This window comes from Cyclospora cayetanensis, unplaced genomic scaffold, assembly GCF_002999335.1.
Source record: "Cyclospora cayetanensis isolate NF1_C8 unplaced genomic scaffold, CcayRef3 CcayRef3_contig_44, whole genome shotgun sequence".
Taxonomy (NCBI): domain Eukaryota; phylum Apicomplexa; class Conoidasida; order Eucoccidiorida; family Eimeriidae; genus Cyclospora; species Cyclospora cayetanensis.
This window is the reverse complement of record NW_020312414.1, coordinates 190,656-215,015: the sequence shown is the minus strand read 5'-3', so window position 1 is coordinate 215,015 and position 24,360 is coordinate 190,656. Positions and strand designations below refer to the sequence as shown.

Genomic DNA, 24,360 nt, shown 5'->3' with positions numbered 1-24,360 from the left:
AAACGCAAGCGAACAGAAATTTCTGCCGCTGTAGACTAGGAAATCCAGATTTGAGCGATATTTATGTATGTTTACGCAGGCAGAAGCATCGAGGGAAGCAAGTCACTGCACAGGGTGCTGGAGCTGCTACAAGGCGGACTCGCCTAGCAGCCGCGGCGGCACCAGCTCGATCCTGCGGCCGATTGCAGAGCGCAGCTAGGAGCGGGTTTAGTTGATGGCATTCGATGAAATCGTTCTTGCCAGAAGGATCAATGAGGGGCTCTTGTCCTCTATGCGTCAGCAGCGGTAATTCGTTCCGTATCTGTACTTGTAGTACGAGCGCCAGGAGCCGCGGCATTTTCTCATCACTACGGCAGCTGCTGGCTTAGTATGGTGCAGTTCGAGTCCCCTTCTGCATCGGGAACACTGGCATTATTACCTGCAAGGACGCTATTGGCGTAATCGGCCCCCGCAACGCCAAGGGCCCCCGATGTGTGAAGTGAAATGACAGAACGCCTGCAATAGCTTATGTTTCGATTCGGACACGCACGTGGAAGCAGCAGAAACGCAGCCCCTTGTGCAATTGCAGTAAAGGCACAACTAATCAGATGCTGTTGCTGTAGTCCATCAGCAGCAAAGGGACCAGCAACTGAGGCATCGACTTCTCTGCAGCGAGGAAAGAATGGGCAACGCCGCACCAACGGGGGAAGCGGGTAAGCCCTTCTACTATGAGCAATACGGACGCTCCTGCTGTTGCTGTTGAAGCTGTTGCTTGAGTTTTCACCTTATACTGTAATATCTTCGTGTCTTTCCCCCCACCCCTCGTTTCCCTCTCCCCCCGTCCCGGCGGTGTATGTGCAAGTCTTTATGTTCATGGCATTTCGCCACCTGTCCATCCACGAATCGCCGCCTCTGCATCTTCGCAGCCGTCTATGTGCTCGTTGATCACTTTCTCTGGTATGCAATTGCCGCATCTCTTGATTCTGCAGGCTTCCGCGTGCTGCGGATACAGCCTGGGACCCCCGCGGAGACAGCAGACTTCGAGCTCTTCTTCGATTTCATCATACAAATAGAAAATGAATCCCTGTGTAGTCCAGACGTCCGTACTTTTTTTCCCTACAAGCCTCAATCCCTGAATCGTAGTGCGCCCTCATGTATTCATGTATACATGAGGGCGAATGCCTCTCTATCCCCGAAATCCCATAGTGGCTTTCAGAGGCTTTTGCACCGATCCTATGCCTCCGTGCGCTCTATGCTGACGCTAACAGACACAGCCAATTCAATTATTGCTGCCTCTCTTGCCAGGTTTCTGTGCAATCGGTGCTGAAGCGCATCGACGCCGCGGAGGGACGGCCCATGAGGCTAACCGTTTACAACGCACGTCACAGGATGAATCGCGGTGGGAGCTGCAAGGGTGCAGGATTTACGCTTTCGGGTTGCCTCCTCTCATCGACCTCATGTGTCTCTTGTGTCTCATGTAGACGTGTTGCCTCATCCCGGTACTTGGGGGGCCCCCCCTTCGCCCATGCTGCTGCCTCAGCGTGTTTGGGCCTAGTGTTTTTGCGGTTTGTGTCTTCTCAGAGGTCTACGTGCAACCGGCTCGTGCGGCTTCGTCCCTGGTTTTGCTAGGCGTTTCTCTGCAGTATTGTCCTTTCGAAGAGGCGCTGTCATCGCCTCTTCGAGTTTTAGGAGTTCTCGATGCCTCTCCAGCTCAAAAGGCCAATCTGCAGGAAGGATCGGACTACATCCTGGGTGACGAAAAGGTATGGCACTTGGTGCCTACAGCTGAGCTGTTGCCTTTTGTCTGCTGCCTCCTCTCCATAGGACGCCGCCTCCGCTTTATAGCCCCTGTGTCTGCCCTGTCTGCCCTATTCACGTCTCCCCGCGGCCTTCGACTCACCCCTCCCTCCTCAGCATTCGCTCCGCTGCATTTTGTCTGTTTCTTGTTTTCTGCGCAGGGAGCCTACCGTGGCGTTTCAGATCTCATAATGGCTGCAGAGGAGCACATGGGGTCTTCTTTGACTCTCTTTGTGTTCAACAAGGACACAGAGAGAGTCCGGCGCTTAGTCCTGCAACCCTGCGATAACTGGGGGGGAGAAGGATGGTTCGTCTCCTTAGTTGCTCCCTAAGCTTTGCTGCCGTGCTGAGTGTTTCGTTCCCCGGTAGAAGCTCCGTGCGCCTGCAAATGTTGGCGGGGGCTTCGTGGAGTAGGAGTTTTCTAGCTCTGCTCCGGCTGTACCTCCTGGAGAGGGGGCCACGTGTGCTACTTGTCTGCTGCAGCCTCGGCTGTGATGTGGGATCTGGCTTTCTGCATCGAGTTCCCTTCTCGAGAGCAGCAAAGGACGATGCAGATGTACGGACAGCAGCAGCGGTGGCAGCAGCGGCAGTGCCGAGCACATCAGCGCCTCCCCAGACACGCGAAGTCCCCACACACCTCCTGCAGGAAATGCAGCCGCCTCAGCACCAGCAGCTTCAACACCAGCAGCTTCAACAGCAGCAGCAGCAGCAACAGCAACAGCTCCAGACGGCGGTACGTCCGTGTGTGTTGGTTGACGGAGATTGTTTCCGCGTTTTCTGTATGCATGAACGTAGCTGCTGGATAGTTGCTGCGGTTGTTGCTTGTTTGCGTGTTGCCACGGTGCCGCTGCTGCGTCAACTCGCTTTCCTTTGCCGACCAAAACAAAGGAAAGGCACCCCATTTTGCGGCGGAGCTCAAAGTGTGGATCGTGCCTTCATCTTCGTGTTTTTATACACGTCGTCGTATGCCAGCCACCTTTGCTTTCCCGCAGGGCACTTCAACAGCAGCAGCGGCAGTAGCGGCAGGTTTGCGCATGAGCCCCCCGCTGGATGTTCCAGACCCCACTACAGACGTGCTGGCGTCTTGTTTGCTCCTTCCCACCACCAATTCTCCTCTAAGGGATCCCACCTTTGCAGGCGCCACCTGGGGTGCTCCTCTTGTTAAGGGGGCAAATGTATCACCCAACGGTGAGGCGGTTTGGAGCACTGTATCGATCTCCATATGCCTTTCTTGGCTTGGCGTGTGCACGTGTTGCAAGTCTGGTTCAATGAGGCCTGAGTTGAAGGAACGCGTCCATAAGGCCAATCGTTCTTCGCTATGGGACCGCTCAGTCTGTTGGCTGTGATTGCTGCAGCAGAGGCAGCTGGTGCTACGTTTGCTCTGGACGGATTTGGCACTTCTGCCGGTGAGCGCCTTAGCTTCTGAGACGCGCGTGTTGCTTTGCTGCTGCCGCCTCTGTAGGGGAGGGAAGGGGCGGAGGTTGACTTCGGTCTGGGTAGGCGTGCCGCAGTAAAGTATTACCAACAAGCGCACTGCATCAGCAGCACTGCAGTGCTCCTGCTTTTCAGCAGGTTTTTGTATATTCATGTATCAAAAATTGTTTTACAGAGAGCGGTCAGCTGGGATGTTCAACTGTGCTATTTGCTTATACGCCTTGGTGCCCGTTTGTGCCACGAGCCTGCACTGTTAGACCGAGTAGCTGCAGCACTGGCAGCAGAAGCTGCTGTTGCTGCTATTGCCGAGGATGCGGCATGCGCTGTTGCTAGGGCAACAGCAAATGCTGCAGTTTTTTGCTTTTCGGCCACTTGGCCGTAACAGGAAGCCCGTGAATTTTTAAAATAGGCAATTAACGCGGCGCAGTAGCAGCAGAGACAGGCGCTTTGGTGTGGCTTTCCGTCTGGGAAATGAAAGGCAGAATTAAGCTACTGAATCCTTTGGAGCGCTCTGCTTAGTTTGCTGTGTATTTCTCTCGGAAGCCACCTTCTTTATTCGCTTGTTCTCTCCTTGAAGCATGCGGCAGCTGTGTAGGCTGTGCGCTGTGGTGTTGCTTGCGCCTATGACTGCAAGTAGCATTGCGAGGGTGAGTAGCCCTGCTGCCGCTTTCGGTGCGCTGCTGTCTGCTCAGGCGATGACATCAAAGAGGTGCCCGAGCAGCAGCAGCAGCAGGACTGTGCCGTAGAGCATTTGCTGCAGCAGCGGAATGCTGCATTCGCGAGCAACGCTAAAAGTGCCTGTGAGGCGCGGTTCCGCTATATAACAGCATCTTTCACACTATGGTACAACGGCGGCTTCCGTATAGGTTCTTTAGGGGCTTAGAGCTTATGTGCCTGGTGCCTGCAGATTTGGCGTACGACTTGCCATATGCAGCGGCGATGATGAGTCACTCCGAGGCTGTGATAGAAGGCAAGCCTCAACCCAGCACAGTGCTCAGGCCCACTGCTGCAGCTTATGATTGGCTTGTCTCAGTAGTGTCGCTGGTAGATTGGCTGCCTGCTTCTTGCAGCATTTCCATGCTGGCATTCCACTGAAGCTGTTTTGCTTGGTGAATCTTTCGGCTCTTTGTTAGGCTCGGCGCTTCCTGGCCAGATAGGCATGCAAACAATGTGAAGCAGGAGAGATCCCTACCCTGAGAGGAATTTGTTTCTGGTTACACACCCCCCGCAGGGCCGCTCAGCAGGAAGGAAAACGATGGGAACTTTGCGGGTGTAGGCAGAATGACAGCTGCCTACCGGCTATCCTGATTCGTACCGCAGCAGCATCAGGCCAGGAGCAGTAAGGCCTTGAAGCCTTTGCTGAACTAGACTAGCACCCTGTTTACTGGCGTTAGATTACGAGGAGCAAGTCGCATGTCGGAGCAGATGGTCCCTGACGAGGCTTTGTTGCTGTAGTCTTCCTACAAATGCCTGTGTATGTAGTATAGGAAGATGTCTAACGAGATGTCCCTATTTAGTTTGCTTCTATAGGCCTCTATTGTTTCATTTTTGATTCACCAATGGACATTTTCCGTAGGATTCTTAGTCCGCGTGTGCTTCCTCTCATGGTAAAAATCGACTTAATACTACACTCTCGTTAGTAACCCACTACATTGCCCACGGGTACACTTGCAGCGTAAGAAGGCCACTTACGTAATTGCCGAAACGGGCTCCAGAAAGGGCAAGTAGTGATACGCTCTCACCAGGTTGCAATGACTGGTGACTGAGCTTTCATTCCTGGGGGCTACATTCACCCCCGAATCATGTGCGTGTTGTTTGTCAAACGGCCTACGAGGCGATGCTTCCGAGTGGTCAAAAACCGGTGCCCCTAGACCTACTCACGTGCTGTGGAGCCATTATACCTAGCTGCACTCCGCTTGTTTGCTTCCAGAATTATAGGAGCTGTCTCGGCGCATGAGGAGATGTCTGAAATGCAGCACTAGGAGGCAGCCTCCTATCCTCAAACGGGCACGATCGATAGTTTACATGTAGGTGCCTATACACTTGAAATGGCTTTGTTTAATACAAAGCTAATGATCTTGGCGCCTTTGGAGCGCTCTTCGACTATACAACACCCTTTGTAGCGTACATCACCGTGTGGGATTTCAGGACCAATGGTCCATACTTGCCTGGGCCACAACGGTTTGCATCAATCCATCCTCAACAGCAAATTTGGCAGTGTTCCCTGCTACTTTAATTTACTCTCCTCCCTTCGTAGTGGGGGTTCGCATGTTAAAGTATCTGAAGCAAAAGCTGTACAGGTGGACGGAGACACAGTAGGCAGGGGCTGCTACGGTACAGCTAGTGTGCAGCACAGTCTACAAGGAAGAATGCAGGCATTGCTAGAAATATTCTATATGATGTCTCTTTCTCACCGATCCCGTCATAACGGTATCTAGGGTAGCGTCTTTGAATGTTATTTCCGCAGATTGTCATGCATCGTGGTCAATAGAGACGCAGCTTCCAATGGACAACCTGCACTACGTTTTATTGGCTTAGCAAGTACATCCCAATTTACGAGTTTTCTCATCCTCTTTTTTAATCGTATTGCCTTGCACAGCTCTAAAACCTCGCATTCGTTGTGTATACTTTAGCGTATAGAGGGAGAGACACGAGCAAGGGATGGCTGGCCCTTCGTGCTTCGTTCCTCTATCGCTGTCCCTCTGCATGCACGCCCCTATCGTTGAATTAAGAGAGCCTGCCCTCTACTGTCGTTGGCTGAAGCCTTTTGTGCTAAATTGCTTTCCGGGGCTGCTGCATTCATGAGAGGCAGCCTCTCGATGTTCAGCTGTCTGCAAGCTCCAAGGGCTGTGTCCTACAGAACTCTGCATTGGCCGAAAATACCCCTGCGTATATCAGGTGTACTCCTCCTTCTGTATCTGGCGGAGCTTTGCATTGTGCTGGAGGCATAAAAGACAGCAGGACGGAAATACGAACAACATGAGAATGAAGCATTTTTTCTTTTGTGCCACACTGGTAATGCTGAGGACCCCAGAATTGTCCTATACAAAAAAAAGCTCAGATTCAGCGGCGGATAGAGCCTTCAGTAATTGGCCAGGGCGTCCTTCACATCCCTTGGATGCTCAATTCCTCAAAATGGGCTCTCGGGCGACAGGCGGGGGAGGGCACACTGAAGAAGCCAACACGTGGCATGCAGTGACCTCAAAGGACGCTTTACAGAACATTCTTGAGATTCAGGCGGAGGCAATGAGTAGTGATGCGCTATTGCTTGTGCCTCCCATTTTTATGCCTGCGGTAGGCGGCTCCGTTCCTTGCCGTTGCCTCCACTTATCCACCAAACAGCTCGTGCCCTCGCTCTGTCCTATGCTTCCCTCCTAGGTCTACACACACTCCAATGTGCTGCCTCTCTTTTTCCTGGTACTGCCCCCTCCAGGTAGCACTACTCTTCATTGAAGGAGCAATACAAGCCATGAAGGGCGAACTGGAAAAACAAAAGAAGGTTGAAGCTGTACTACCAGACACAGCAGCGGCCGACATACACGATAGTGCCCCTACTGCCGATGCTGGTCCTGACCTTCCCGCCGATGCTGCGGGTGCAGGGCAATGGAGTGCCTCCCCCTTTGTCAGTGACGCCTCAGAAGAGGTGTTATCTTTCATGATTCGGGTCGCTGTGGCAGCTCAACGGCGTCTTGAATTGGAGATAAATATGCGGGAGGCTCGTGGGAATATAACTCTTTGTCAGCTTCTTAATTACTATGCACTAAGCTCTTCACTCTACAAGGAGGAGGCTTTGGCGTTGCAGCAGGCAGTTACAGCCATGGGGCAAAGGAGGCTGCAGGCCGTGGTGCTGCCTGCTCCTGAAGAGGAGGAACCCCCCGTCTTCCCCATGAAGGAGATTCTCACGCTAGAGCAAGTATCTGCAGCAGCACGCCTGTGCTGGGCTCTTCATGAGGCGTTCGCGAAAGCGCTCCAATACCGACCACTGCAGGCCTTCAGCCAGTGCAAAGGGAAACTGGACGACACATCTAGCCCAACTGAGCAAGCTGAAAGCCATAACCGCCAACAAGAAAACCACAAGACAAAACATGTTTATCCTCAGGAACTGGAGATAGACGTCCTGCTACATGATCTTCGAGAGGACGTGCATGAGAAACTGCAGATGAGCTTAGGCCTTCAGAAGGAACTTCACACGGAGTTGGCTACTCAACACATTCCCCTGGAAGTCTCGCCGTTGTGGCTGCGCATTGCAGTGGTGCAGACCGACTTTCTTTGTCCTCACTATCTGACTGCCGTCACCCCAAGCCTCGGTAAGGCTGCAATGGACACCGTTATCCGCTGGTTACAGGCAAAACCGATGCAAGGGAATACACCAGGGCCCATGGGAGCACACTGCTTTTTCTGTAGCTGTTTCCAAGCCTAGTCCCGCCGCAACCAACCATCCACTATGTCTCATTTCTTGCTGCTATTGCTCGTGCTCTAAAAACTTTGTGCTGTTTCAGCCTAAGGTGCTGTTTGTGTGTGCTGTGTTGGGCGAAGACATGGGTTATCTTCGCGGAATGGAGTTGGCGTTTTACCGCATGCAAGTGCGCCGACCTCAGGCACCATCCTGGGCGAAGTTGCAGCCCTGGCTAGCAGATTATATTTTTTCAGTGCCTGATAACCCTGGGAACCTCGCGGCTGCCGTGCGAATTTATTTGCTCAAGGCCCTGTTTTCTCTGCGCGGGCGGATCTTGCAAGAGGACCAGCTGCTGCGGAATTACGAACTGCGCAGTAGCACCGATGTGCACCAAGCCGCGACTCTCAGGGCTCAGGAGTTTGAATATCTGGCTTTTCTCACCAAAACACTAGAAACAACTTTGCGTGCCCTCAGCGCAGTATGCTTGAAGAGAAGAGCTGGACGCCGGAGACAGCTGCTACAACGACAACGTTTAGCTGCCAAGGCACGCGGCGAAAAGCCCCCCAGTCTTGCTGAACCGAGAAGGCCATCGAGACCCCTTGTGGTGGCAGGCTTAAAAATGCGTTATTCAGAGCTCGAACACCTCAGGATCGTGCTGTTTACTCGAGCTGCTGCCCTACGGGAGCTTGCCGCTATTGCCGCACGAGGAGGGATGTCCACAATTGTTGCTCGAGGTAGAAGTCTCTTGGCCCACTACCATAGTCGGCTCTCCGCCGTGAGCAGCTTTTTATATTACCTAGAAATGGGCGAGGCCTCTCTGATGATGTTTAAAGATTTCCCAGTTGAGCTGGTTAAGGCACTCAGCAAGACTGTTTTATTACCGGACCCGCTGCACAGTGAAAACGGCTTATGGTAATACACCTACCCAGAACACCGGCACGACCGTCATCCAGTAAAACAGATACACGTGAGAGCATTACATGAGAAGCGAGGCATACGCTTGACGCCAGCAATATCCTTTTGAGTTGTTGCAGCGACTCTGATGTTGATGACTACGTATGCTTTTTTCGAGCATCCACATCGCATTCCCCCTTTTTTAAGCGATGAAGCTGTACAAAAAATAACTAGTAGAAGGGCATTCAAGCACACGAGGCCGCTGCTGCCGGTGCTGCAGCAGAAGCAGAACTACCTATTTTCACGTGCCTGTTGTCCTCCCCGGGCAAGCAATAGCTGCATGATTTCTTGAGTGGGTGTACGTGTTCTGTCGCTACTGGGGTTAGCGCGAAGCACAGAGTATGCCTTTCTACATGTGCGCACACCCTCTGGATAGCGTAGTCAGTCAGCGAACATGAGCCACCGAGCTAATGCGCACAGGTAAACTTTTAGGGTCCCTAGCGGCATCCAGTCCGACGCAGCGGCCCTCCGCAGAACTGCAGCCTTTAGGACTGTTTTACTCATGCTGCTGCGTCGCTTATTTGAATGCGGCTGCTTGCCTGTCTTCGCAGCCCTGGTAGGCATCAGTAGCCCAGAGCATTAAGGGGCCTCTGAATGCGCTGCGGCGGGCCTGATGTTGCGTTGCTGATTAGTAGCCACATAGTGCTGCAGCAGTAGCAAAACATGCTGTGGCAAGTGTTTTTGCACCTCAGCGGCAGCAGAAAGCACACTTTCGTCAGGAGGGGATGCAGGGGGTATCGCAAGGATAGCAGGCCCATACTGAGACACGAGCTCATAAAACAAAGTCCGCAGGAGCAAGCAAGCCCGTAGAGCTAAATTTCCATCCAGTGGTGGGGTTGCTGCTATAGATGCTTGACTTGACGCCTCCACGGCAGCTGCTGCGGGATAGGAGTAGTTGGTGCGGCTTTCAGAGCCATCATCTGCAGCAGCGCAGCAGAAACAGGGAGGACGGGCAAGCATGTTGCCGATACTTCGGGGGTGTGCCCTGTAGAGCCAGACCTAGAGGCTAGGATCTACTGAGGGGATAACCAGGGGGGGCTAGGCCTTTAAGAAGGAGAAAAGGAAAGAAAGACAGCCAGAGAAAAAGTGGAACGGGGTAGTTCACAATACGCGCGGGACTTACTCTGTGCATCTGCGACAGCCAGCCACAGGGCCTTGTCAGCCTCAAAGACCAGTCGCCAGAAAGCCTGAGGAAGTCACATCCACCACAAAGATTTTGTGGTGTCACGTTTACGCGTTAAAGTATTTGACTTGTAGAACAATGTGCTTTGCGCAAGCCGAAAAGCGGGGGAGAGGGCTCCGAATGCAGTGTATGGACACCCCCAAGCCTACAGTGAAAGACGTGACAGAAAGGCCTTCAGACAGGAGCAACGCAGGCAGCAATTGAGCAGCCAGGCGCAGCAATCGAAGCAAAGCGAAGCGGCCTGCGAATGCAGCATAAGCCACGCTTCTTCCTGCTCCTAGTGGTGGTGCTCTTGTCCTACAGTCGGCAGCAGCGGGTAAATGGGTGTACTCTGCGTGTTGCAGCAGCCGTTAGACGAACCATGCATATGCAGGAGTGACACAGCACTTGCGAAAGTGTGCGACCGCAAGTCAGATTGCGATTTTTCTAGTTGACTAACCTGCGCAGCACGTAAGGCCTCCTGCTCCCTGCTGCTTGAGCAACAGCAGCTGTTGCTGCAAAACTTTGGGCAGCAGCTCAGAAGGCGGCAATGGCTCTTCCGAGGGGAACCTGCACCGCCGCGGAAGGCCACATTGACTTGAATCGGAGGGTCGTTACGGGAGGGACTGTGATAGACAGGAGTACAGAACTGTTGAAGTGCAATAAAAGAATTGCGGCAGGCATGCATGCAGGCATGCAGGCATGCACTCATCCGCAGGACAAAAGCACAGCCAACCAGCTTATGCCTGCCTTAGGGCACAAACACCAGCAACAAGTAAAGGAATTGCTGCCGAAGGCGTAAGGCACACGCACCCGGCAAGGCGCTGGAGATGAATACAGCACAGCGTGAGTCCGGGATCATCTGTCAGCGCAGCTGCGGGAAAATGGATCACCAGCTGTTGCTGCAGTTGTTCTTGAAGACGCTGGCTGCTGCTGCTGCCAGTGCTGCTGCCCATTGGGCGACAGGCCTTAGCCAAGCAAAGGGCTTTCAGTCGCAGCGGCCACGCATGCACTGAGGCGCACCAACCAGCCCCATAGATTCCCACAAACGCTTCTCCGCCGCTCACTCTTGTGCGCAGCAGCGGTTGCCTTTTGCTACGGCGAGTGGTGCTGGAACGCTTGCACAAGCACGGCGCAGTGGCCAATGATGCTGCCTTACTTTCGTTTTCAGACACCGCAACTAGCTCCCTATACACCACATCCAGGGCGGACTCTGCACACTCCCTGTGACACAGCAGGTGGGTGCAGCAGTGAACACATATATCACCACACTGGGGGAATGAAGGGTAAGTGCGGGGAAGCCTTTGAGCCATTGATGAAAATAGCAGTGCGACCCCTGCCCTCTTTTAGACCGCCTTGTTCTATTGGAGCACTTCCAACAAAAACAACAGGACTCTAAAGACTGCAGCAGCAGCAATAACTGCAGCAACAGCAGCAGCAATAACTGCAGCAACGGCAGCAGCAATAACTGCAGCAACAGCAATACCAGCTGCTGCTGGGGTTATTTACCCAGTGGATTCAATAGGGATGAGGACTTCCTGCGTCTCCAAGTCTATGGTGTGGCTCTGCAGGATCTCAATCCTGCAGCACCCGCACAAGTGAGCGACAACAGCAGAAGACGCCGCTCAGCGCCGCTGCTGCTGAGATGACCACGCATACTCTAGATGAATCACAGCGGCATCTCTGTTCAAAAGCAGCAGCGGCGCAGCGGATGAACCCTACCAGGCAGCGCCTGTGACTGTGTGCTGCTCTCCCAGCTGCATCGCGTGATACACTCCAAGCAGCAGCAGCACCATCCAGCGCACGTGGCTGCAGTGGCCAACAGTGCTGCCAGCGCTGCTGCAGTTGCTGCTGCTGTTGCCAGCGTCTCGAGACGCCTCGAGCTCGTGGAGAGTCCTGCAAGTCAAGCAGCAGGCGGCGTTTCTCCTCTTTGGACTCGCAAAACAATGGAAGCTGCGATCGTTGCGGCTGCTGCAGGAGTCGTTTCGCTTACAAGAGACACAGACGCAATGCCGAGGGTGGTAGCCAGGCAAGGGCTGCAAGAAACCCAACGGCATTCCTCCGAGCCGGCAACCCCCAAGGACCTTCGAGCGCATGCCGATCTGCAACCTTGTCATCAGCAGCAGCTGCTGCTGCACCAACTGCTCCACTACCAGTGCGGTCTGTTGGGGGAAGCGCAGCAGCGGTGACTGCCTCCTTCCAGACGGAGGGGTCGTTCACAAGGGCCAAAGACAGGAAGGCCACCACAGACTCCATGAGTGCAGGGGATCGCTGCGCGGAGGATATCGCAGAGAAGCGAGAGAGAAAGAGAAGGATTCTGCAGCAGCGGCACTGCATGCACCATCAGCGGCCCCTAATAAGGAGGCGTGTGCGCGACGCAAGGTCGTCGACGGATGCAGCCTTCAGACAGGCCTTGCGCCTCCCTAAACCTCACAGCACCAGCCAGCCTGCAAAGGGGTGAGACAGCCTTGTCTCCCTTGAAGGGGTCCTCATCTATGTACGGCGTTGCATGCACGGACAGCTGTGACAGCGCTTCGACCCCGTGAGATCCATTCAAAAATCTTTTCCGCAAAAACACAAGGCCCCTGCAGAAGCCCCGTCCACACTGCCTTCCGATTGATTCTACTGCGCACTAGGCCCTCACTTGCATGCGCTGCAGTAACACCCCCATCGTTAAGGGGGGATCTAACAGCTGGCGCTGTAGTTGCCCAGGCAGCAGTCCTCCCCACGCGTCGGCAGCATCGAGGAACTCCGAGGCCTCTTGTTGCGCTGGAGGCTGCTGCTGTGACTGCTGCTGCTGCTTGGCAGCCGCTGCACGCCGAGAGTTGCATACTGCAATCAGCAACAAAGTCGGTGCGTCCTCGACAGAGGCAGCCAGAGCGGCTGTCAGCGGGGTGGAAGACACTGCGCAAGCGGAAAAAACGCACCAACAATTCAACGTCATCCTGAGTGCAACCGCGATTCCTCTAAGCGCCTCCAGGTACTGCCGCCTCCCTTGCGTCTTTTTAATGCCTCGCATGCATTGCCTAGGATCGTTGATTCGGCCTTTCCCCCTCTCCCCGCATTCCACCCTTCTTGCTTCCACTCTTGATAAGGACGCCTCCGCACACACAGCCCCCTCCCCCCCAATCCGCCCCCTCCTTTGCCTCACAGGAGGCCCCCTCCCGCTCCCCCGCTTTGCTCTCACTCACTTGCAACCTTAGGGCAGCCACCACTCTTTAAAAAGGCAGCAGTGTCCTCCACAATTCGCGCTCTGCAAAGCACTCGCGCCTGCGCATCCTGCTGCAGCAGCAGCACACGCTGCAGAGCCTTCTGCTGCGCTGGCTTCAACACCTGCCCTACAGCTGCTATTGCTGCCACACCAGTCGATGGAAAGGCCTCGACCTGTCGAGCAGTCACAAGCCGCAGCAAGGACGGGGACGGTCGGAGCAGCGCGCAGAAGCGGATTACCGCCTCGCAAGCACGAAAGGCAGCGCAGAGGCACTCCTGAAGCAGCCGCAACAAGAAAAAGACAGACAAGGATACACCCAAGTCGCTCAGGCCTTGATGCTCTCAAAGGCACACACGGTCTCCCTCTGTCAGAGTAGCCGCCTTGACATTCCGAGCATCTAACGAGCTCTCTGAGTCGCCGTTATTTCCAGCTACCAAAAGCATCTCCGATCGCCCCTTCCCTGCCTTCCTCAAGCAAAGCCAAGGCCTACTAGCTGCAGCCTCTCTTTGCGGCTGTCGAGGTGCTTCCCCTTCATGGCCTCCTGCGTCTGCTGCTGCAGCAAAGGGAAGGCTGGGAGTGCTGCTGCTGCTGCTGCTGCTGCGAGCTGGCGCTGCAGCACTGCCACCAGGCCGTCGCACGCAGCGCAGCAGACTGCGGCAGCACGCAGCTCTAGGCTGTCTGCAGCAGTACACCATGTATGAACACACACCACAGCAGCAGCAGCTAACAAGCAGCGCGGCTGCATAACACGTCGGCGGCAGCCACCAACCACGACACTTTTGCCGTATAGCGCTAGTGACTCTAAAAGCTTTCCTTCTACGACAGGACGAGCAGCACCAAAAAAACGTAATTACCGGAGCCATCTTCTCGCACGGCCTTTACACCCAAGGGACAGTCCTCCGAGGGTTGCAGCAAAAGCCGAACAAAGGCATCTGCGTCTGTGCACTCTCCGAGACTGTTTTTGTTGCTGCCCGCGATGCGGGGTAGCAACAGCGCCATGGAGGCATCTAAAAGGCAGCTGAGTGCCTGTCGCCAAGCGTAGCATTCCTCTATCTCCGCAAGATCCCCCCGTGGCTCGTCGTCATGCGCATGCGGGAACTCCTGCTGAGACTGCTGCGTGTGCTCAGACAGCAGGCCTGCTGCTCTGTGCAGACAGTCCACCAAGGAAAGAGTCCCTTCGGGTTGCTGCAGCACTGCAGCAACAAGCGAGCCGAAAGGCAGCAGAAGCAGCGCTTCCCAATTGCTGTCGGTGCTGCTGCATCGCTCTTCGCGCATTTGCTGCAGCCTGAGCAGCAGTGCGCATCGCCACAGCAGGCGCGTGGAAAGCTGCTGCTTGGTGGTGTCGGTACAGCACAGAGTTCGGTTGCTGCTGTGCAGGGCCTCCATTTTCCTGCTGCCGCTATCGCCGCAGCCCTTGCTGCTGCTGCCTCTCGCCCTCTTCTGTTGCTGCTGCTGCGTCGCGAGCAGCAGCAGCTCCTGCTCCTTCTCCTTCAGCTGGGCGCTGCGCTGCGTGCATGCGCGCAGCGGCGGCAACACTGCATGCAGCTGCAGCCGGAGCTCCTCCACGTGGACGACCACGTCCTGCCTGCAGCAGCAGAAGCCTTGTTCGCAGCGCACACCACACGGCTCTTGTGCAGCGCAGACACACACAAACACACCGGCAGGAGCAGCAGCAGGATCTCAAGAATCGGCAAAAAGCCGCTGCAAGAACCAGCGCAAGGGTCCCCAACCGAGAGGGGAGCAACCAGCAGTTTCCGCGCAGAAAGATCTCGAGACTCACCGCAACTCGGCAGGCATCGACTGGAGGATTCGCTGCTGCTGCAAGAACTGAAGGATCAAGGTCATGACAGCGCGTCGGCCCTTCAGAGCAGCAGCAATGCTGCAGAGGCAGCAGCACGTGCAACAGCTGGTGCATCCCGAGGCTTCTAGCTGAAGTTTGGCCTCATGCTGCAATAGCTGCTGTACCAGCCGCGGCTGCCCCCCCAACTGCAGAAGGCCGCAATCTCGAAGGCTTCTGTCTCGCGTCTCGGCAAAGCGATCAAACTCCAATGCTGCAGCTTGGTGCTTGTTCACTTTGCTGTCGTCGCTGCTGCAATAAGCGGTGCAAATGTGGAGGCGTGCGGCTTCGGTGAGCAGTTGGTGTGCCGCTGCCGAGATAAGGTAAGCGCTCCAGGCGCTGAAGAGCCACGCAGGAAGAAGCCTTGAGCCCCCGTCATGTCGAGCAGACTGCACTGGGATGAGAAAAAGCAACGCTCGGGAATCTCAAACAGGCGGAACGCCTGCTTTTGAATCGCTAAAGACAGCCAAAGGGGTGCAGGGGGAGACCAGCAGCTGGAAGCACACGGAGCGACCTCACCTGCGCTGGAGCTTCCGCACTTGCTGCATCTGGCTAAGCACTTTGTGGGGCCGTTCCTCCACAAAGTGCTGCAACGCGGTCTCGAGCAGTCGGTACACCTCCGCCAGCTCAACGGAAGCGCCCTTCGGCGCTGCTGCTGCTGCTGCTGCTGCAGCGGAGCAGCTGGGAAGGCGCTGAAAACATGGAAGCAAAGAAAAACCTGTAGGATACTGCATGCAGCGATGGAGTGACAGCCCGCAACGGCAGCCGTCGGGGATCCTGCTAGGACAGTTGCAGGCGCTGCTGCTGCCGACATCGAGGCTACGAGCCATCGTGTCGTCGCTCGATGCTGCAGCACTTTCCGCTGCCGCTTCTTCAGCATTTTGCGGTGGCATTGTTGCCCAACGTGCACCTGGCCTTGCGTCTGCTGCGCCAGCGGAGGCTGCCCCTTCAGCCGTTGTAACACGCAAGTCTGGCGCGAGTGATCCCTCGAAAAAAGCAGGCATCAGCTCCTCTGGACGCAGCGGTTCTGAGGGGTCACCCGCCGCTGCAGCCTCCATTACATGCCCTTTGATCTGCCGAAAACAACAGATCTCCCCCTGGAGTAAATGTAGCCGCGCCAGCAGCTAAGGCTGCTCTTTCTGGAGGAGCGGCCTTAGCTGCTGGTGCTCCTTCTGAATAAGTCAGTGCAAGGGGTACAGACGCGAGAACGCCTTTGCCTGGGAGCAGTCGGCGGTAAGGGCATGGGGTCTAGGCCCTCGCACCAATTGCTCCGTGGTTCTGACCGGATGTCTTGAATTTCTGCAGAGTTAATTCGAAGACAGCCGAAGGAAATCAGGGATTCCAGCTAAACACATCGCCATACGTGCGCGGAATCCTGCATGCATGCAGCCCCAACACTGCCTCGATCAACAACATAGCTCCGGCTGTATACGCAACACAGACGCGCTAATACTGTTAGGGTTTGGCAGAACCACTAGTGGAAGGAGCGGACTTTGTTTTTCGGCAGGTGTGGTATAACTCTGCTGGCTGCCTCAGGTCATTGCGTGTAAGCTGCCGCTTACATGCACCTCAACCTCAAATGCAGCTACACACAAAAATATCAAAATTAAAAGCTTTCTTCCATCGGGAACCATCTTTGTAGGCTTCTCTCTAGAAGCTAACTTTTCTTGGATAGAGAACTCCCAAGGACTCTATCGGTCCAGCCAGCAACTACTTGTTCGTCGGTTTTCCGTGCTGTAACTATTCGCGCGTTCGCTCACGACAGAAGGGTACGCCCGCCGTATATACTCCCCACGTGCAGCTCTATAAATATATCAGAACTCTTCGAGGGGCGTAAGGCGCAAGCTGCATCTCCACTGCGCACCACAGGCAGTCGTTGCTAGGCAAATTTTGGGTTTAGGCATTAACTTTGAAGCCCCTTTTGGCGGGGTTACTTGGCAGGATTCAGAAGCGTCTGCCAGAGCAATCTTTTTAATAGCGGCAATTGGATGTGGTAGCAAAATGCCTCCAAGAAATTTAGGCCGTTGTTTATTGTCGAAGTGCAATGGAAGCTCACAACTCATGCAGCATCTAGACTTCCCGAAGATACGAAATAAAAACAAGAGCAGCTTGACACCCAGTTCGAGCCGACACCTGCAGTTCGGGCCCGCACTTTTGTGCGGCTGCTGCGTCTGCACTCTGGCATTGACGGGTGCGCATGTAGCGAACTTTTATAAAGGGTCTCCACAAAGACACATGTTTAGCCCCCAAACCAACACAAAACAAAATTATGGAGTGTCTTTCCATGGGAGCTCTCTCTCCCCGCTTCTTTTTGCTGCCCTTATCCCTTGGGGTTCCGGCATAAGAAGGCAGGGAGAGTCTGCTAGACGGCACGTGCGCTGCCAGACCGTCACTACAACCGTCCGAACGTTCGCACCCAGGTGCGTATACACCGACCACACAGGCGCACGATATTGTCCCTTATCGTGTTGAGATAACTGTGGCATGGAGCGAACAAGATACCTGAACAGCTTACCTCAGCGTCTACTGATTTTTGGTGAAATACAATTAGTGTAGTAGAGTGCGATAAGACGCAGCTCAGCTTGCTACAGCATACGCCGCATTTAGTGTTTCTGCCTAAGGAAGAAAACTGGGGACGGAGGGCTCATCCCCACGCCAAGGCGCTTATTGAAAACCGCTTGCCCAAAGGGCAGCGGCTGCCCTTTGCCAGGAGGCCCCTCTAGGGGCCCTCCTGCAATGGCGTACCGAGGCATTCATTCATCACTTTCGTGGAGACCCCGCCGACAGCAACCCCTGAAGTTTGTTTCAACCCCTTGCAATCGCCCCCAGAAGGCCATAAAAGCGGCGAGCCGAGAGGAATCCTCATGTATCGTGTTGAATGCACCAATGCGACTATACACCATCGGAAGCGTGCACCCGTATTATATCCAAGGGCTCTGCTGTGTATGCAACCCTGCGGTGCTGGCTGCCTCCGCTAGCTGAATGAAGAGACTTTGGACATGATATGCGTTAGGAACGCAGGTGCGGGCCCTGGAAAGGTTGAGGCCCACGCTGAGATGCACAAGGTCAGAGACACTGAAACAAACGCCTGGGAGCCGAAAAGACTGATGGGCGTATTCGATGCACTGCATCTGCCTAGGGTGCTTCCGGAGAGAGGAGCTGTTAGAAAATCGTTGGGCCTCTCAGATGTAAACTCTTATAATAATACTAATTGTGCAAGTTTCCATACACATATATATATGCAGATATATATATATCTATGTATGTACAACACGGGCACTCATCGATGAATGGTGTGTACATACACCTTAGAGGTAACTTGGGCACATTGCATGCAAACGATCCGAACTTTCTTAGGGCATGCGATGATGTCTGGAGTAAATATGCAGCGCACTTGCATCTCGCGTCAAGCGAAACTACTGCACGTCTCATAGAAGGCACGAAGACATAAGGGACGTAGAAGAGGGCATTGCTGCATGCATTCGGATGAATCCCCATCCCAATACGGATGCGTCTATTCAAATCCACACGCGTGTAGACAAAACTAGTCCCATTGCATGCATGCATGCACGCATACTTGCCCCCTACGCGTCAGACAGGTACCTTATAGAGAAACACGTTCTTCCGGTCCAACTCCAGTCGCTCTTGCGGCTTGAAGAGCTCGGGTTGCTGTTGCTGCTGATGTTGCTGTTGTTGCTGGGTGTGCGGTTGAAAGCTGGACGAGACTGCGAAAGACGGTGCTGCGGGCCAGCGGCGTTGTCTGTCCATACAGCAGCGGCATATTGTAGCACCCATAGCATTCAACACCCTGCAGGAGCCTAAAGGGAGGACAGCTGTGCATGGCGTATGCATTGGGACTGCAGCAACACCAACGTTCTCGAGAAAAAAGCCACGCCCACACACGCTTGACCTCCACAAGCTCCCACACACACAAACGCACACACACTAATACACAAAAACACACATACACATACAAATACAAATACACAAAAAAAACACACACACACACACATACAAATACAAATACAAATACACACACACATACAAATACAAATACACAAACACATACATACATACATACATATACAAATACACAAACACACACACATACATACAAATACACAAACACATACATACATACATATACAAATACACAAACACATACATACACACATGCAAATACACAAACACATACATGCACACATACATATGCACACATACATACATACATACACGTCCTATTATCGCAGCAGCTCTGTATGCGTGAGAGCTTCCCCATTAGAACCCTCACCTCGAACCCCACCATGCACAGCTAGACAAAAAAGCATCCCCTTCACAAGGGGAACGCATGCAGGCGAGGACCCCGCAAATCAAAGCTTTGCATACATTTTCTGGAGGGATTAAGGTCTACTTGGCCTGAATTATTCTTGAGGGGCGTGACAGCAGGAGCGGCCAAAGCAGCTCCTTCTGGTGCCAGCTGAAGAAGCCTCGAGTTCGTCTGCGTCAATCCCGCAATGTTTCCTTCCTTTCTAGTCTGTCTCGCATCCTCTTCCTCTGTGTCCACCTCGCCTTCCTCTGGCGCCCCCGAAAAAGAAGCAGAGACACCCGGCTCGACACGCGCAGGCAGGGTGTCTTGTAAGTCTGCGGAGTCCGATAGCGTGTCTACTTCATCATCGAAAAGCTCGTAAAGGTCTTCCTCCCTCCAAGCAAAGCTACCCACACATAAGTAGAAGCCGACAGAGCGCAGGAACGCGGAACCGAACTCCTTCTCCACTACACGCAGCTGCATGCAGGCCACATAGACACACACGATAGCGCACAGCAAAGCGACATGTCTGGCGGGCAAGTAAGCAAGCAACACTACTAGGGAGAGAACAGTGCGGAGGAGGCCTTCCCCCCTGCTGCCACCAGCGTGTGTGTGTGTGTGTGTGTATGTGTGTGTGTGCGCCTTCTAGCGACGCAAAATGCATGCTTCAAATACACCGAGAAGCAGCCGAGACAGGAGGCCTTTAAGAAGGTCACAGCCCTCTTTGCCGCCGTCGGCAGCGTGTCTCTTGCGCTTCCCGTCCACGGGCAGAAGGCAGTGGAACGCATGTGCAAAGACAAGCTTTGGGAGCTTGAAATTCGCAGCCTCGGTTTATTTGAAACGGGGGAAAAGAGAGGCAGCAGTACGCTGATTTTCTTAAGGTCGCATACACAACGTTAGGAGGTTCTTGCACTAAGGGGATCCCATCACTTCCTACATCCTGCTTCGAGTTCGGTGTTAGGACAGCAAGCAGAGAGAACTGTGAAGGCAGGCGGGTGTGGCGGGGGCAATTGCGGCGGGAAATAGCGCAGACTGAAAGCGACGCAAGGCCCTTGAAGCACCGTACGAGGGAAAAGCAGCGGCAGAGAATACGCAGGAAAAAGGGCAGGAGCAGCAGAAAAGCAGCTAGAACATATAAGCAACCAACCAGAAGCTGCTTCCTGCTGCAGGCCACATCCCGCACTTCCACTGAACGAGGCCCCAAGACAACTTCTACGCGGCAGTTGCAGGGATGCTGCTGCGACTGCGACTGCTGGGTGTTGGAGCTGAGAGTATTGTCTTCGTGTAGCGCGCCACTGCTGCTGCGGTTGCTGCCGTGCGCGCTGACATTTTGGGGGGGAGGAGGGGGGTTGTTGTTGCTGGTGAAACTGCTGCTGCTGCTGCTGTCGAAGGTGCCAGTGTCGCCGTGCGTCTCGTGTTGCGCTTCTTCCTGTTGCTGCTGTTGCTGCTGCTGTTGCTGCTGTTGCTGCTGCTGCTGCTGCTGTTCCTCGTGATGCCTGTGGATGGAGGCTCTGAGATAGGCCAGGAGGTCTGTGGCTTGCTGCCTGCCAAAGGCCTGTTGCAGTTCATCCCAGTGCCAATTGAGGGTTCCCACTGTAGACTCCACGAACGATCCGGGAGTTCTCTCCTGCAAAGATCAGCGAGAGCGTCCTGAAGACTCAGCCTTGAATGCACCGTGTAAAGAATTCCAGCCTACCTACTCCCTGCTCGCCCTGGCAGGCTCTGAAAATGGACCGCGAGCAGCGTATAACAAGCACACCTGAGGTCCTCTTCATACATGCAACGGAAACAGCCGCCATCTAAAGGCCCCCCCCACCAGCCTGCATGCTAAACCCCAGATCCTAGGCCTTACTTGGTAGTAATCCATGACAGTGCGAGTACTCGGCATCCAGTCATCCAGGCCCTGCAGCGTGGACTCCTCTAAAAGAGTAATCCATTCGCCGCCTCGCGTGCTGCAAAGACACACATTCGGCGCCGGTGTTGGCTGTGCGATCCAAAATACCTCAAAGCGTTTCTCCCCCAAGCTCTGTGGAGATGCACTTTGCACTCAAGATACATACACATACATGTATGCGCTCATTGAAATATTGGCTTTTAGGGATCCCGATAGGGGCTATGTATATGGATCCATGCTTTTTTGTGTGCGTCGAGCATGGTCGTATATATATGTATATATACATATATATATATATGTATGTATATATACATATATATATATATATATGTATGTATATGTATGCGGCTCTCGCGGAGAGGCCCTGATGGATGGGAGTGTTTTTGCCTTTTATCCGTGTGCGTGTCTCCTTGCTGCAAGCTGACCGGTATTTGGCCCCCTTTTCTACAGCGACGCAGACGGGAATATCTGCGAAAAGCTGCTCAACTGCCGTCCGTGGATGCTCCGTAAGCACCACCACTGCGGTTTGAGGAAGGCCAGCAAGGGCAGTAAGGGCAGCAGCGACGGAAGGAGGCAGGGGATCGGGGGTACGCTCGGGGAGTGGGAGGCTTGTGCGACTGCGAACGGGCAAGAGGCCTCCCCAAATGCTGACAACTACCAGGCGAGGACGACGGCATCTCAAAAAGGCAGGCAGCAGCGATGTGGGTTGGAGCAGAGGAGGCACTGACGCGCGTACCTGAGGGATGCAGTGGCAGCAACGCATGAAACAGACGGCGAAGACATGCGCGTATTTCGAAAAAAACCGACAAACTACACAGGGCCCACCAGAGCACCCTTCCACGGGCAGAGCAGATATGCATGCATGAATGCACAGGCAAAGGAAGGATGTATGTACAACGTTCCGCCTTCGGGGACCTCACCTTCCCCCCTCCCTCCTTTTCTCCCCCCTCCTCCCTTCTCCCCCCGCTTCCCTCTGCCCTCATTCTCTGTCATGAATGGCGCTGCGTGCTCTTGTCCAAGCACTGCACAGATACAAGAGCTCTCGATAAAATGAAGTAGCTGGCAGGAGGGAGGCAACACGCAGACTGGGCCCTTCACGCATGCCTCTGAGCACTGGCAAGAATAGAGAGGCACACGATACGCAAGAGAGAGAGAGCGCGAGAAGACCTCTACAACACACAAGCCGGACAGAAAATGAAAAAAGATCTCGCCACATTCAGCCTTTCTTTTTCAAACGGACTCCCTCGGATTCATCTGAGGCTTCTTTGAGGGCAGTGATGAATTTCTGAGCCCAAACTGTGCTGGTGTTGGAGATCACAACCTGGATCAGCTTCCTGCACAGAGAGACAGGCAGGGAAAAAAAGCCTTCAAAAGCCTTAGAAAACAGCGGTAAAGGGTTGGCAATATGTTTGTCACTTTCTTTCGACCCTCCTCCTCTGCTTTAGCGTCTTCTCCATCTTCGCTCAAAGAGGCTGGCTGAGCTGCTAGCTCTGCAATGCTCCCACGCTAGGAGAAGAGATGCATGCAGCACAGAGCTACGAAGATACAGAAGGCGCACTCAAACCAGCGGCGGCAATTAGTTGCAAGACGCGTTAAGAGGCCAGACCCCGCCACCCCCTACAGCCAGGCCTTGCACTAAATTATCTCCTCATGCGCATAATGGGTGACAAAAATCGGATTTTGAAGGCAGTTTTAGACTCCCTCTTGGAGCCAACCCTTCCCTGAGAGGTGCCCCAGGCCCGTTTGAAAGTCTATATAATATATTTTACATATATATTATGCATATATTACATATATATCATATATATATGTGTGTGCATGCACATAGGATGTTAGTGGGGGCCCCGTGAATGCTTTTATCACCTGTGTCGCTCCTCTCTCTCTGCCCTGGGCATAGTAAGGGCCGAATACAGCGCTTGAGCACTCTGCTGCTCGTTCCATGGATTGATGATGAGAGATCCGTCTTGGAGAAACTCCGCGGCTCCAGCAAACTCCGAAAGAATCAAAACTCCAGGTCCCCTGTTCATGATGATCTCATCCTTCGACTGCCTCCTCTGCAGAAGCGACAGTCGCCGGTTGAGGTGCGAGAAGGGCTTGTATCTGATTGCCTCCCCTTTGAATGCCAAAAGTGGGGTGTCTGGGTCGTTAGGGAGGCCTTCTGCCTCTTCGAGTTCATAGAGCAACGGCGGCTCCTCAGGAAGCTCGAGAGAGAGGCCCCCAGGCATCCGCTGCATCAGTTCAAACTGCTCTGCCTGCTCCTCTGCAACGCAAGCCTTCGCCTGCTGCGAAGCCACGAATTCTAAGGCTACGAGGTTCATGCCGTCCCTCAGCGAAGTGATCAGCAGGCAGTCCGCCACCAAATATAAGGCGCACAAATCCACGGGACTAACGGAGCGATCTAACGACTGAAGAGGCACGCGCGAAAGACTCCCCCTCGATCCGTTGATGCGCCCCACCAGCTCGTGAACCTGCATGCGCTCGAAAGAAAAACAAACTCCGAAACGCCTAGACGCCACGCTGCACAGAGATAGCGCTTGCCGCCTAGGGCCAAAAAGGCCGTAAAAGACTGGCTGCATGCCCTCAGAACGTCAGCCAAAGCCCCATTCGGATGCAGCAGCAGTACTGCGAGCCGTGGGATCGCTTCCTGCCTTCAAGCACAGAGGCGGAGAGGCAGGCGCATCGCAGGGTTTAAAGGCGATGCTGCGCATTTCTTGTTCAGCTGCTCACTTTGGTCTTGAGCTTCTGGTATTCGTGCACGCCCGTTCGTGTGGGGACTGCGACTTGCAGCAACAAGACGGAATCTCTCATCTCTGGGTGCTGTTGCAGGAAGCTGTCGAAGGCGTTCAGCTTATGCGGTAGACCCTTCATGTAGTCCAAGCGATCTACACCGAGTACCACCTGCACGTTATCGCAGCGACAAGGCACCCGCCCCCCGAACACAACGCAAAAGCCAGCATTCCGATCTGCCTGCAAAGGTCCGTCGACCTCGTCGCAAGTATCTACCCCACACGCCGCTGGCAGGGAAGGGCGATGCGCTACTATGTCTAGCAGGCTTGAGGATGAGGTGGGCAGCAGCAGTGCAGGCAGGCAGGCAGGCAGCTGCTCCTGCTGCGCACGCTAAGCCTGCTAGCTAGCAGCGAAGGCGTGCCTTCCGTTGCAACGTTCGCGGCAACGTGGTCAACCGGAGCTTGTGCAATGTGTGCATGCATGACAAGAAGTGCCCTCTGCGAAAATCTCGGAAGGAGATCTCCTAGAAAGCGTTTCCTGCATGTATGTAAGCAGCAGTTACTTGTCTGTTTCCCATTTCTCTGCGCAGCTCCGCCGCTGCTTTTTGGACTTGAGGCGAAGAGGCCTGAGCAATGAAGTTGTCGCTGTCAATGCCGATGGGGA

At 54.2% G+C, this 24,360-nt stretch overlaps 2 protein-coding genes and 1 pseudogene across 2 annotated transcripts; 2 read left to right on the top strand and 1 right to left on the bottom strand.

The window, feature by feature from the left end:
• Nucleotides 1–661: 661 nt before the first annotated feature.
• LOC34620408 lies at nt 662–5,192 on the top strand. Its single transcript, XM_026334545.1, has 11 exons — nt 662–692; nt 969–1,078; nt 1,285–1,378; nt 1,561–1,742; nt 1,938–2,083; nt 2,260–2,617; nt 2,691–2,964; nt 3,078–3,182; nt 3,903–4,010; nt 4,118–4,254; nt 5,082–5,192. Exons 1-11 carry the CDS (start codon nt 662–664, stop codon nt 5,190–5,192), a joined length of 1,656 nt encoding a protein of 551 aa, XP_026190330.1.
• Nucleotides 5,193–10,272: 5,080 nt separating this feature from the next.
• LOC113146617 lies at nt 10,273–15,326 on the top strand (annotated as a pseudogene).
• Nucleotides 15,327–16,840: 1,514 nt separating this feature from the next.
• On the bottom strand, nt 16,841–24,274 carry LOC34620411 (probable alpha,alpha-trehalose-phosphate synthase [UDP-forming] 3). The gene is made up of 12 exons (XM_026334544.1): nt 24,260–24,274; nt 23,698–23,868; nt 23,254–23,438; nt 22,834–22,989; nt 22,211–22,304; nt 21,396–21,706; nt 20,929–21,028; nt 20,486–20,703; nt 20,224–20,386; nt 19,284–19,553; nt 17,516–17,582; nt 16,841–17,229 (listed from the first exon to the last, which is right to left on the bottom strand). Exons 1-12 carry the CDS (start codon nt 24,272–24,274, stop codon nt 16,841–16,843), a joined length of 2,139 nt encoding a protein of 712 aa, XP_026190329.1.
• Nucleotides 24,275–24,360: the final 86 nt, after the last annotated feature.